At 38.5% G+C, this 14,612-nt stretch overlaps 1 protein-coding gene across 2 annotated transcripts in view; it reads right to left on the reverse strand.

Annotated features, from left to right (window-relative positions):
* adcy8 (adenylate cyclase 8 (brain)) overlaps positions 1-14,612 on the reverse strand; it is a 116,688-nt gene that overhangs the window by 28,056 nt on the left and 74,020 nt on the right. The window contains exons 9-11 of one of the 2 annotated variants that reach the window (XM_079652210.1): positions 6,313-6,510; positions 2,148-2,248; positions 271-472 (exon numbers count right to left, since the gene is read on the reverse strand). In XM_079652210.1, the coding sequence (XP_079508336.1) occupies positions 271-472; positions 2,148-2,248; positions 6,313-6,510 (501 nt within the window). The remainder of the gene's footprint in view (positions 1-270; positions 473-2,147; positions 2,249-6,312; positions 6,511-14,612) is intronic. The other variant, XM_079652209.1, reaches the window with a different exon arrangement.

Raw genomic sequence — 14,612 nt, forward strand, 5'->3', positions numbered from 1 at the left:
TGTTTTGACACATCTTTGGACAATGTTGGTTCTCTTTGTCAACTTTTGTCTTGATGGTGTCCTTTTTGATTTCGTCAAGGTCTCAGAAGGACAATCGTCTGTGCAAAGTGAGAACATCAATCAGATGGAGCTATTTGAAACCAGAGAACTGAGGTCAGAAAAGCCCAAAACCTGCGTCTCTGACTTAAATGCTTCCTTGCTGCTGTCGGCAAGAACACAGACAACAAATACAACCCCCCTAATTAACGATAATCTGGAAGTTGAACTCACTATATTGATCATGGCAGCCAGGAAGTTGATGAGGATGGAGATGAAGATGATGACGTTTCTGGCGGCGTACGTCTCGTTGATCCAGCAGCAGGCTTTTCTCAGAACCAGAGGCAGACACTTGTAGTCCTCCGCCGTCGTTACTAGGACCAGACAGGAATGCAGGACGATGAGGATTGAGAACTGGACCACCATGGTTACCATCCTGCAGGAACACAACACATGGCAAAACAACAGAAGTACCGTCAGCTGTCGGCTGAGGCGTTTAACATGGAAGGAGACGACACAACCAAAACCATTGGGTTAGGAAACTAAACATTTTATTTTTTTATTTTCATTGTGTAATTGGATACCCTATAATTAAAATAACAATATACAATATAATACACAGTATTCTCGTCCATTAATTCAAACTTTTCTCAAAGTTGTGGGGAAGTATAGAAACATGTTCTCAGGGTTTTCTTTCCATACTCAAATGATAATGGGTATACCCACTTCAATCAAAACAACATTATAACTATATTACATTGTGATAGTTGTATCACTCTTGGCGCTAAGCTAAAGCAAAGTTGTGTATTTGTCATAAAAAAACATTCAACTGGAGCTAAAACTTTGCACTTAACCTTCCTTAACATTATGACAACTATTCAAATATATATGGGGACAAGAACATATACATTTATATAAAAAACACAGCATATACTGTACATGGTCAGTGTGCATTTTGTTAGCTGAAGCTAATGCTTAAAATACAAATGTAATCTGTACTTAACAGTAAACATAGCTTGTGTTATCCAGCACGAATTACAGAGGGCTATTTGTCCTGTTCCTTCAAATGCTCTTGAGTTTACCTGGACTGCTCAAAGAAAGTCTCTCTGAGAACAGAGCTAACCTGGAGGCGGGTGAGACTTTGGTTCTTTGCTAAATGTCTGGAAATATCTTATATCTAATACTTCCGTGTTACTTATCCGTGTCCATTGGTAAACCTGCTACATCAGTTCTTGCCTTAATACCAGGCCATGGTAGGAACCAAAAATATGAAAAAACAAGACAAAACAGCGAAGACAATCAAAAATCTGAATTTTCAATCATGTTTACAGTAACGGCCCGTCTACACTACAGGCATCGAAAAATGCTTTCAACGCTTCGCCCATTCACTTGAATGGGGTGACGTAGAAGATTTTTAATCTTCGCCAAACTTCTTTGTGGGGAGCATGGCATGGCTTTGCAAGCATCACGAGCATCTATCGACTCGATGCTTGGCATCAGCCAATCAAATCCCGTTTATGCAATTCCCACCAGTGCAAGCGCAGCCAATCAAACCGCGTGTATGCTGATACCGCAGGTCTTGACTATTTTCCATATGTCATAAAATGGAGGATAAATTAATCATTGCCGTGGCAAGTGTCCCAGTCCTGTATGACTGCTCTCTGTTCACCTACCGGGACCTAAACCGGAGGAACCAGGCATGGCGGGAGGTGGCAGAGACAGTTGGTGAAACTGGTAGGTTTTCAACTGTTTGGGGAGTTTATATCCAGTTTACTTCGTTAAAGAAGCGGGCTTTTTTTTTGCTTTGTATGCCGGGGGCGGGCGGGAGATTCCTGATTGGTTGTTGGTCGCCTTGGGCGCGAGAAATCGCCAAGCCTCAGACACGCCCAGCTTCAAGATTTTTTGATGCCTGTAGTGTAGACGGGCCGTAACTCTCTATTACCTGAGTATTAATAACGTATCCATGCTTTTATTTGTATCACTATTATTACTATTATAATTTCATTTCGGATTTGTCAGTGTTGTAGGTAGTCTATGAACCTAGATGTGTTTATGTTGTTATGTATGCGTTAAAATGCAAAATTAAAATATAATAAAAAAGTCTTTATTACCTGGCGGAGGGAAGCAGGCCTTGGATGGTGGTGATGAAGATGAGAACGATGAAGGCGCACACCAGGTTGGACTTGAACACCTCGTCTCTCATCTGGGAATACTGCGCCGTGAGAAGGAGAAGAAGAACAGATAGAAAAGGAGGGGAAAACGGAGATGAGGAGAAGATGGAGAAACATGTTTTCAGACAAACAGAGAAGACACTGAGATGCTCCTCAATCACACCAAACAGACGCTGTAATGGTTCTACAACAAGCGTTAGAGAGAGACAGGAGCCGGGGGGAGGGGGGGCAGGTTGAGGGTCCTGGGGAAGGTGCAAAGCTGACGAGCACAATGCTAGCTGTTAGCCGTTAGCCGTTAGCTGAGTCAGACACAAACATAGAGTGCTGCACCAAAATAAATAAGACGCCTGCAAAGCTCAACAGTTTGAAGACTGTTTAAAAATGTAACCAAATGAGAATTTACTGGATTTTTGAAATGTTAGATAAAGACTTTATACAAGGTTTATAGCCCGAGCAACTCTGCGGCTGTCAGGTTGAGGTTTTTAACACTTAATTGGTTTTACCTTAAAATAGCAGTAATAGAGTGCTGTAGGAGTATTGAAACCGGGATACGATTATTTTAACACTTCCTGTTCCCTAATCTCAATAGATTTTTGGTTAGAAGTCTTTGGTCATTAAAAGCTAAAAAAAAAAAGGGGGTTGCTAACAAAGTGAGACTGGTCTGCCTTTACTTCCTCGCTGTGTATATACCAGCACTGTTGTTAACTATTGATAAGTCAAACTTTCCAACTTGTTTTCAAAGTCAAAGTCAAAGTCAAAGTCAAATAAGGTAGATTTCCTAAATTGCGGCGACATTGATTGTTTATAGCGTTAGCAATAGCGTTGTACCTCTACCAATTGCATTGACGCTTTGTGAAGGTTTTTTTGGTATCATGCAAAACAAACCAGAGTTCGCCCAAAGGGAACATTGGAAAGGATTAGATGTTCCCTGGCCAGATGTTGAAGAAATGGTTTAACGTTTTTGTAAATTAGCTGGAGGAGAAGATGTACTTGAACGAAGTAATTGGCCATATTGAGATAAGTCAAACCATCTGTTGTGATGTAGGCAGCAGCTCTGATGCTCTGCAAGACTCTCTAGATTAATCACCGGTCAGGACCAAAAATAGGACTCACTTTTTTGGACTTTCCTTCTTTCACTTCTTTGGTCGTTTTCTTTGGACATTGTTTTCATTTTTCTTGACTGTCGTTTTTTCACTTTTTCTACTGTCTTTTTTAATCTTTTTCACTTTTTTGGTCTGAGGTTTTTGAATGAGGTTTTTATTAATTTTGTCTCCTGTCTTTTTTTCACTTTATCAACAGTTCCGGACTTTTCATTTTGTTCACTCTTTTTCGACATGTCGGTCATTTTTGTCCGTTTTCTTATAGGTCCGACTTGTAATTTTTTGGACATTTTTATTAGACGTAATCTTTTTCACTTTGTTTCGACTTTCTTTTGTTTCACTTTTTTTTACTGTCTTTTATTTCACTTTTTCGACATGTCGGTCTTTTTTGTCCGTTTCTTAATAGGTCCGGACTAGTAATTTTTTTTTTTTTTTTATCCGTCGTAATCTTTTTCGACTTTCTTTTTTTCAATTTTTACGACATGTCTTCTTTTTCACCTTTTTTGGTCCGTTTTTTTTAGTTGACTGTCGTCTTTATAAATGTGTTCTACTGTTTTTTCTTCAATATTTTCTAATGTCTTTTTTTCGCTTTTATCGACAGTCCCGGATTTTTCATTTTTTTCTTTCTTTTTCGGACATGTCATTTTTTTCACTTTTTTGGTCTGTTTCTTTTGTCTCTTTTTCCTACTGTCCTTTTTTCTCCATTTTAAACCCCCTCATGACTCTCGCTGCCCCGTCCTCACTCTGTCTCTTTCTCAACGGACGCTGGGAAATTATCAAGAGGATGCTTCAACTTTGGCAGAAATAAAAAGAGGAAAGCCAACAGCAAATCACACTTACTGAAGAGGTCAACTAAAAAAATAAGTTCTTAGAAAAGTTTTAAACATGGCTTGGGATTCAAAGGGAAGCAAAGAAATAAACTCAAAGGCAAAGCGGGCTTTAAAAAAGGGGGGAAAGAGGAATTAAATCTAGGGAAGTGCATTGCATTCACCAAAGAAAAAGACCTTCTGACCCATTTTCTTGTCACTATGACTTCCAAATATCATGAGTACATTTAACATTTCAATATAGAAATATCTTCCCATGGAAACGACTTTTCCAATTTAACGTGTTATCGACTGTTGACAGCCAACATTTCAGCTGTAAATTAACACAATTACAGTGTGTATGTTTCCTTGCCTTCAAACCACAGAGGAATCAAAGCAAGTAAAGGTCTAAAACTAGATGCTTTGATTTCCCATCAAGTTACTTTATCTTGTTAACTTCACTGAAGCTATGATATGTTGTATATCACAGTATTTAACAGGTTCTTATAGCTTTTCATTGAAGATTATCTCCATGTTTTGTCAAACTCTGGACTATATGGACTAAATGGAAATGTTCTCATTGTTTTGCCTCATTTTTGAAACATTTGCCCTATTTTTAAACATTTTGCCAGATATTTTATGTATCTTTAGAGAATTTGAAAAACCCCCAAAGTTCCCCATTCCAACAATATTGTATTTCACATTATTTAAAAGCTTGTTGTAATTTGCCATTGAAGATTATCTAAATATCTAGCAAGACTAAATTAACTTAATGGAAATACTTTCGTTGTTTTGTCCCATTTTTAGGTATCTTTGTAAGTAGAATCTGAAATAAAGTTATTTGGGTTTGTTGGTATTGGTTGACCTTTCGGCTATGTGCTAAGGGACAGTTCATCTTGATTATATGTTAAGGTAAACATTGTCTATTTAAAACTAGGGTTTGATTGATGAGTAATAGTTGATGTAACTCAAATTCATTAATACTCTAGATTTTGGAGTAACACTATAGGAAATAGGAGCAGTATTCTAGTAATGATGTCTCGTAGCAAGTACAATACAGAAATCGTATTTTCTTTTGTGAATGCAACGATTTTCTGTAAAAGAAAAAAGTAGAGAAGCTTGTTAAAGGGTAACAGGTCCATGGACGTTTGGTCATGAGTAAACTGAAGGACGTTCTTCAATCTTGGAAAAACTAATCAGCGTTGCAAATATTCCATGTTTCGCCAAGCGGACTGCTCCATGCTGGTCGAAGCAGAATTTCCCAATTAACCATGAGTATAACCATGAGAATAACTTATAAGACGTTCTTCTTTAGTTTGGTTGTTTTAATTATTCTTGAACACGAGTATGGAGCCTGGAGTGTAACGACTAAATCATTCATAATACCTCTACAACCAATTAAGATGTACAATACGATGACATGTATTCTTAAATCAGAATCAGAACACCTTTACTCGTCCCACAGAGGGGACATTTGCTTTTGTTACAGCAAGAAAAGAGTCAAAGACAGTTAAATGTTAACTAAGAAGCATGCATTCAAATAAATATTCAAGATAAAGTCAAGTAATGTGCTTTTTAAGAGGTTGCAAAAACACCTTTCTTCCTCAGGAGGGGAATTTTAATGGATGAGATTTGAAAGACCGTGCGATGCAGTTTGTAAGCTTTGAAAAATAAAATCATTAAAAGATATTCCTTCAATAAACTGATTACGTAAACAAATACAAATAAATAAATAAAATAAACTTGTTCAATCGGTAGTTTTTTTTAATTGGAAGAGTTTATAAATCATTATAAATAAATGTCAAATCGAGCGTCATTATATTAATCTGCCTTTCTTTTAAATGTATTAAAAAAGGGGACGCATTATCATGTATTTGCCCCTTTAATTTAACGGTTCAAAATGCTAATTGAATATAAAATTGTCTTTTGTATGCATGCATCAATTTATTTTCTAGCTATAATCAAAAACTGTTTATTATTTTAATGGCACTCTTCAGACTCCATACTCTTCTTGACCAAATGGAGGAAAAAACGGACTCTGGGACTATTTGTATCTCAAGTGCCTTTAGCTTACTCATGATAGGAAAAAGAGCACTAATGGATCTTGTTTAGCTCCTGAATATCTCCGTCTAGGAATAGATATGAGGAAGGAGAGAGAAATAAAAATAAAAACAGGAATCCGTCTAAAACCCCAGCTACCTTCTCTTCCAGGCTGCAGTCTTTAAACATCAGTGAGAAAGGCTTGATATGCTCTCTTCTCAACTTATCGCCACTCCGTAAGTCGATGGCGTTCTCTATTCGCTTGTTAATTTCCTCAGGACCCGAGTGGACATGCAAAGCTTGTGCGAGATGGTTTGGAAGCAGATTTATCGAATTTCTCGTTAGGGCAGCCAGAGTCTAGGGGGGGGAAAGCACATGCACATCAAATGAACCTGCTTGTCCCCCCTCTTGGTTTCATTCAAGTTACAAAATGGGAAAGAAAAAAATTCATTAAAATAAAATCAAGGCACGGGAAGAAAGGGAAGAGCAAAATGCAAACGCTCGCTGTCGGACAAGTCATGCATCTCTCGTTCTCTCCATGTCAGTGGGGACAAAGCGTGTAATTATGCACACGGTATTATTCAAATGTAATTCATGGGCATGGAAAAAGGAAGGGCTGTGAATGAATGCACAAACCAGATGAAAAAAGCATGAGAAACACAGTTTGGATCAAAAAATCTGGACAAATACACTAAAAATAAATCAATTATAAAATATTAATCTAATCACATTAATCATTGGAAAGTGAATGATGAGAAAAAAATCGTGTTTGTATAATGTTTGCTCATTGAGGAGTCCTCAAACATGACAGAATGTAAACACTTTAATTAGCGATGTTGTAAATGTTTTGAATGGCGAAAGATTATTTGGTTTATCTCCCCAGGTTTTAATTTACCACCTCAATACTTCTCGGCCATTCTCTCAAAAGGACTGTGCTGACGGCTTTACATGTGTAATTAATATACCAATCCAAAGGTCTCAAATAATCTTCTGGGGTTGGAAATAACAATCATTTAGACATTAGTGTAAAAAGACTTGGATTTGCCGTTTGGTGCAAAATAGCGATCAGTGTTTCGCTTCTATGCCACTGAGGTTATGTATTTAATCATAGGTTGTAATTATTGCTTAGCTTGGTAACGGGTCATCACCTTTGACTTGGGGATCAGCCACTGAAAAAACACCTTTGTATTAGAAGAAAAGACCAGATTCATATTATTGTCTAACGGAGGACGATGGTTGGTTATTGTCTAAGTTTAATGATCTGACTATAGAAACTGAGTCCTTGAACACAACAGCAACAAAACAAGTATCTAAATGTTGGGGGATTCCCAATCTCAAGAAAACCACACATTTATCCTCCAACCATTATTGGGAAACATAGGTCATGTGTCATAGAGTGGTGCAGTGATGAGTCCTAAACCAGGAAGTGAGTCAGCATTTCTCCACTTCCTGTTCCCTGGTCTCAGAGCCAATGGGATCTCTGGAAATAAGGTCTGTGGTTGAGACACATTGAAGACACGGATCATGTTTTGTTCTACATTAAATCATCAGCAGTGACCCCACTGGTGATCTCTGAAGAGTGGACGTGTCTGAAAAACGATGGTTGTTACCAAGTGGCTGAATAGGACTACAGAAGTCGTGGAGGCCGTTGTACGTCATGACGCCGAACACGTAAACACTCCTCTAAGTTAGTTTCTGTTCTGCTTGAAAGCAAGTCCCTGCCTCCTGCAGACTGTTCAAACAAACACTTCAACTCGTTCCATCTAGAATCTGTGTGTTTGAATATGGATCTTAAGTTGGCGTGACGTTGAAGTCTTGTGACCCTGCTGAAGTTCCTTTATAGCATAACGTTAGCATTTTGCTTCGATTCGATTTATGATTCGAACATTTTAAAAGTAGGGTAGACATGTGGAGATTATCCGGCTGAATAAAACGTGCATTTATCAAACAGGTTCGTTTTCCACAGACCTTATTTCAAGCTATTTTCCTAAATCCTATGGAGAAATCCCGTTGCTTTTTTGTCGAGGGAACCAGCAGCTTCCTTCCGGATAAACACGTCATCCCTGCTCCGCTCTATTGCCTCCCAAAAACATCAATATCTGAGCTTCCTGTCAGCAGAACAACACAATGTTAACAAATGACTGTCTACCTTCAGGTTGGGGCTAACTGAGGCACGATAAGCACTTAGTAATGGTTAGAGAACTATAAACCATATCAAAGTGGACCATTGTTTGGAGACCCTTTCATTACGCTTTCGCTCAATGGTGTTGTTTGCTTCTCAGTAACGTGAGGAGGACAGTTTGAATCTCATTTTTCCAAGAAAGGGCAGTGGGCTCGATAGGTTAACTCTCATAGTAAAAGCATGTACAATGATTCTCTACGTGATAAACTACGGCAGAAATGTGTCTGTGCTCAATGAGCTTAAAGATAAAAGGCCCTAGTGTTGTCCATTAGCTACATCAATTAAACCAGGGGTGTCCAAACTACGGCCCGGGGGCCAAATGCGGCCTGCGGGACATTTTGAATCGGCCCTCAGCAAATTCAAAAATTATAATTGAATACGGCCCACAAAAGAAACTTGAACTTCTCTTGTATTGTACTTATTAAATACATCTGTAAACATATATTACACAGTAGTGTTCATGTGTTAATAAGCCCACTTTACAATAAATGCAGTCAATTACATTTGAAAATAGGTTCTAACAAATCTAAGTCGATAAAAAATAAGCCCAATAACTTATTGTATATACAGAACAAACTTGAAATATATCCTTCCTATTTCCTCTTATGATAATCAATCTGGGGCTTCCTGTAACATCACTATGTACCACTCGCTTCTATCGGCTAGCGCTCCAACACATTGTACGTGATAGGCTTATGGGCGAGACATCTCTAAGCGGCTGACCAATCACAGATCAACAGAGAATTAGGCCAATAGAGACACAGCAATAGTGTTGTCCATGGGGTGCAGTGTTGGGACTAACGCGTTACTGTAACGCAACTACCTTTTGCGGTAACTAATAGCGTTACTAGTTACCTATTCCCATTCAGTAACGCCGTTATAGTTACTGTGATTTAAATGGGTGCGTTGCTGCGTTACATTATGTGATGGAACTGAACCGAATCTCCCTGCGGATGGAACTTACAGGCGAATACAGCGATGTCCTCTCACAGCACCATGGAAAAGTGAAAGTAACCAGAGAGGAGTGATGATTGGTTAACGCGGGGTAACATTTCAGGGTAAGCCAATCAGAGACAGAGTTGGGCGGGTCTTGCCTTATGGGGGAAATACACACACGAACACTTGCTAATGCTAACACACACACACACACACACGCACACGCACGCACACACGCACACACACACACACACACACACACACACACACACACACACACACACACACACACACACACACACACACACACACAGTCACACACACACACACACACACACACACACACACACACACACACACACACACACACACACACACACACACACACACACACACACACACACACACACACACACACACACACCAATACATGTTCAGTGTCTATTCTTTGTATATGTACTGCAGTTGTTCATGTATCCCAGTAGTCTGATACAATATGTATAGTTTGAAACGGTGTTAAATGAAATATGGTGATGATTAATGGTTTTTGGGTTAATGTAATAGCAGTTAAAACAGGACTGGTCAAATTTGACTGTGAACACCAAGGTAACGGGGGGGGGAAACAAACACAATAGGAGGGTTAAAGGTCACCAACTAATTCTGTCCTTTCCCCGCTCAGAGACCCAGGTCGTCGCCCGCATCTCTGCTGGTCTAGCGGACATCTCTCAGTGGATGTCTGCTCATCACCTCAAGCTCTCCAGCTCAACCTTGACCAGACTGAACTGCTTTTCCTTCCGGGAAAAGATTGTCCCACTCTTGACCTAACAATCAACATTGACCCCTCTGTTGGTTAATTCTATTTTGAGATGTTTAAATTCTACAATTGTTTATTTCTACTCTTTAATTTCTACTCATGTGCAATGCCTTGTTTTGTATGCTGCTACAACGCAAACATGTCCCAATTTGGGATCAATAAAGTGACTGTGGCAAGTATCAGCGAGAGCAGCAGCGCATTTACAACTTGGAAATATAACCACTATTTTCAATTTGTGGGGATAAAGGACGCAAAAAATATTACGGTCAAATGTAAACTGTGTGCAGGACAGAAAGTATTGTCCACTTGATTGTTGAGGCTACAATAAAGATGCCTGTCAAAATGTCTAAACATATCTTTTGTGTTTTATTGTTCCTCTACATTTCATAATGATAATTGCTTCAATGATGGGGAGTTGTCTTTTCTCTTACTGTGCCACAGAACAACACAAACACTTGTATTTGTATTGTTATTATTTTTTAAAGTAAAGTAACGTGTTACTAGTTACTTTTATAATTTAGTAACTAATAAAGTAAGTAGTTACTTTTTTGAGAGCAGTAACTATAACTATTACAAGTTAAAAGTAACTTGCCCAACACTGATGGGGTTTAATCTAAAGGAAGTCATATTGAGGTCCTGCTGCAGAAGATTCACATTCGTTCAAGACAAGCGCTAAGAGTAGATCCTACATGAGGATCAGAGTCATTGCCATCTTCTGACAAATTAGCATTCAGAGTGTCAGAGCGCTATCGAGCCTGCAGCCATTAAAGGGACTGTGACAAAAGTGTGTGAGGATGTGTGTGAGAAATACGACTCCGGCCAATCAAACGTTTCACCTCGTCTCGCCTAATGTAACACTGAAGCGAATGACATCCATCATCCTGACATCATTAAAGGGAACACCGGATTCTCTTTTTATTTCACTTTGTCTTCATTTCGCGCAGATTTAAGTCTCATCAGAGTCACCTGGAGATTAGAAATTATGGAAAATGGTAGGTTTAACAATCACTACCAATGAAAGACACTGACAAATTGAGAGGGACAGGAAGCCATAGACAAGAAACAACACTCAACTACAATCCAAAAGGACAACATATGTGTTTTAAACAACCACATTCTCACTTGAACTCATCCCAAACTAAAATATTTGTCACATTTGAACACACTGAGAACCCTTTAGCGTCATTTTTCAAAGTGTAGGGTAGTCCGTTGACTTTAACATGTGGTAAACATTATATTTCTACATTTAAAATAATTCAACATTTCAGTTTTGGCTTCACAAACAGCTTGTTGAAGTTCCTGTTTTTGTTTGACCCCAACCATCCGAAATGACATCCTCCCTAATTAGCTATACTGTATAAAAAGGTGAAAATTGCACTTAAAATTCAAAATGGCCGACTTCCCGTTGGGGTTAGGGTTCACCTCCGTTTGGATTTTTTGCACATCTCCACATGGTACATTTGCCTATTCAATTTCATACATCTGTGGGAATGTTTAAAATGTTTAAACTCACTAATTACCTTGTTACATATCGTTTAATTAAGGTAATGAAAAGCCATACTGTGCCAGAATATTTCTTGACTGACATAATTTTGAATAATGGAAACAAGATTGGCTTGAGTCGATATCAGGAAATCATTCCAGGTCCCTGCAGTATGCTACTGTTAGTCCAACACAGTGCCTTCTTTTGAAACGTTGTTTTGCCTATGCACTTCTCACCCACAATTCAGCACAAGTAACATACAGGTAAATCCCTTCATTATCACCGCAGCTGTTGCACTCTCCACCTTTATATACAGAGTAAACCTATCCAGTAAGGTTTGACGTTGATCATAGAAGGTGCAGCAGCTCTGTATCAGAAATCTAATGCTTCATTGACCTCTCTATAACCTCAACAAGACGTTAGCATCCTCGCACGTGTTTTGAGGCGTTCGGCCATGATTGTTTTTGGCGTGCACGTCCCTGAGGGAGCAGAGCCTAAAGGGCATATGCTTCCTCAGCTGACATCTCAGTGTGATGTCTCCCCGAGCTGTATGGGGGCAGCAGGATGGGGTTACATGCATGATAGGTATTAATAACATTCCATATTTGGGTCTTAGAAATGCCAACATATGATGCTAGGAGAAGGGCAAGTGGAGGCAGGGGGTCGATGGGTAGATCAGACGGTGTGATGCATGCAGTGAGATCAGATCTGCAGGATGTCTCAGATGTTTGGTTGGTCTACTGATTCACTTTTACTTCACGGATGCAGGACTTGTTTTGAACGGGTGCTCTTCAAAAGATTGCGAGCAGGTAGTAAACAACAAACACGCTTAGGGGCAAATGAACACTTTCTCTACAACTACTGGACAGACTGCCAGGAAAATATTACTATGGTACATGCAGTATATTCATGGATGAATCCTGAAGGACTTCTCGATAAGGAAGAAGCAACAGATTAAAATATTCACCAAAAGCTTTCACATAAATAGACTGACAGCTAGAGATGTTATTTCTGACGTATGTGTGCTGATCTAACACCAGAGGAGGGAGGAGTACTCAAATATTGTACTTGAATAAAAGTAGAAGTACTCAGATCTTGTTCTTGAGTAAAAGTAGAAGTACTCAGATCTTGTACTTGATTAAAAGTAGAAGTACTCAGATCTTGTACTTGAGTACAAGTAGAAGTACTCAGATCTTGTTCTTGAGTAAAAGTAGGAGTACTCAGATGTTGTACTCGAGTAAAAGTAGAAGTACTCAGATCTTGTTCTTGAGTAAAAGTAGAAGTACTCAGATCTTGTACTTGAGTACAAGTAGAAGTACTCAGATCTTGTTCTTGAGTAAAAGTAGAAGTACTCAGATCTTGTACTTGAGTAAAAGTAGAAGTACTCAGATCTTGTTCTTGAGTAAAAGTAGAAGTATTCTGATCTTGTACTCGAGTAAAAGTAGAAGTACTCAGATCTTGTACTTGAGTAAAAGTAGAAGTACTCAGATCTTGTTCTTGAGTAAAAGTAGAAGTACTCAGATCTTGTTCTTGAGTAAAAGTAGAAGTACTCAGATCTTGTACTTGAGTAAAAGTAGAAGTACTCAGATCTTGTACTTGAGTAAAAGTAGAAGTACTCTGATCTTGTACTTGAGTAAAAGTAGAAGTACTCAGATCTTGTACTTGAGTAAAAGTAGAAGTACTCAAATATTGTACTCGAGTAAAAGTAGAAGTACTCAGATCTTGTACTCGAGTAAAAGTAGAAGTACTCAGATCTTGTACTCGAGTAAAAGTAGAAGTACTCAGATCTTGTACTTGAGTAAAAGTAGAAGTACTCAGATCTTGTACTCGAGTAAAAGTAGAAGTACTCAGATCTTGTACTTGAGTAAAAGTAGAAGTACTCAGATCTTCTACTTGAGTAAAAGTAGAAGTACTCAGATCTTGTACTTCAGTAAAAGTAGAAGTACTCAGATCTAGTACTTGAGTAAAAATAGAAGTACTCAGATCTTGTACTTGAGTAAAAGTAGAAGTACTCAGATCTTGTACTTGAGTAAAAGTAGAAGTACCAGAGTGTAGGAATACTCTGTTATAAGTAAAAGTCCTGCATTCAAAATGTTACTCAAGTAAAGTACAAGTATCTCAACAGTGTACAGTACTTGATTAAATGTACTTAGTTACTTCCCACCTCTGTCTAACACTAGTTGGGCTACGATGTCAGCGCTGGTGGATAAAACACATTTTTTGTTTTTGTTAGTGCACAAAACAACATGTCTAATCGCTAACGTATAAAACACTGATGCTTGGTAACTCCTTAAAGTCTGCATGAGAGGCACCAAGCTTTGAAATGGCTCAACTTTAAACCCAAATTACATAACCTTTGTACTTAACTAATGCCAGTTATTTCACGTAAACAAACGTACTTATTTCGTTACACTGTGTTTGCATTTTTGTAATGACAATCTAATCTAATCTAATTTGAACCAAACCCACAATGTTTTATTAACCAGGTATTAATTGCGTAAGTAAACCAATGTTAGAACTTTATTTTTGAAAGAGTCTCAGGCGGAAACTGAAGCCATCCATGACACGTGTTAAACTGACGCTAGAGGGTCTCTTGGCCGTCCAATTTGAAAGTGTAGGGCCACTGATCAAGTCATCGGTGTTTGACGAGATGGGAATAAGAACATGTTGGCAAGACTTACAATCAGAACATTAGACCCAGAACCTATTCAGTATTCTTCTCAGTGAAAGGAGCCATTTCTCTCTGATTTGATGATAAAAGCTAAAATACACTCGGTGCGATTAACCTACATCTGGAGCACTGGAGCTGAACTGGATCTAATATGTTGTTTGGTATTATTCATCAGTGTTGTAGCCTGTGTTATGGCACTTTTAAATGATGAATAGTCTAAAGGCTGAGTCTCTTCAACAGCTGAGACACCTTTTATTATTTTAACCATTCAACAGATTTTCTTAAATAGACATGAAAGCAAACGTCTAAAAAACCCAGCAACAAAACAGACCAAAATCCAGTTAGTAAATATCCAAATGGACCCATTTCCTTT

This window comes from Notothenia rossii, assembly GCF_949606895.1.
Source record: "Notothenia rossii genome assembly, chromosome: 9".
In the NCBI taxonomy this organism is placed as follows: domain Eukaryota; kingdom Metazoa; phylum Chordata; class Actinopteri; order Perciformes; family Nototheniidae; genus Notothenia; species Notothenia rossii.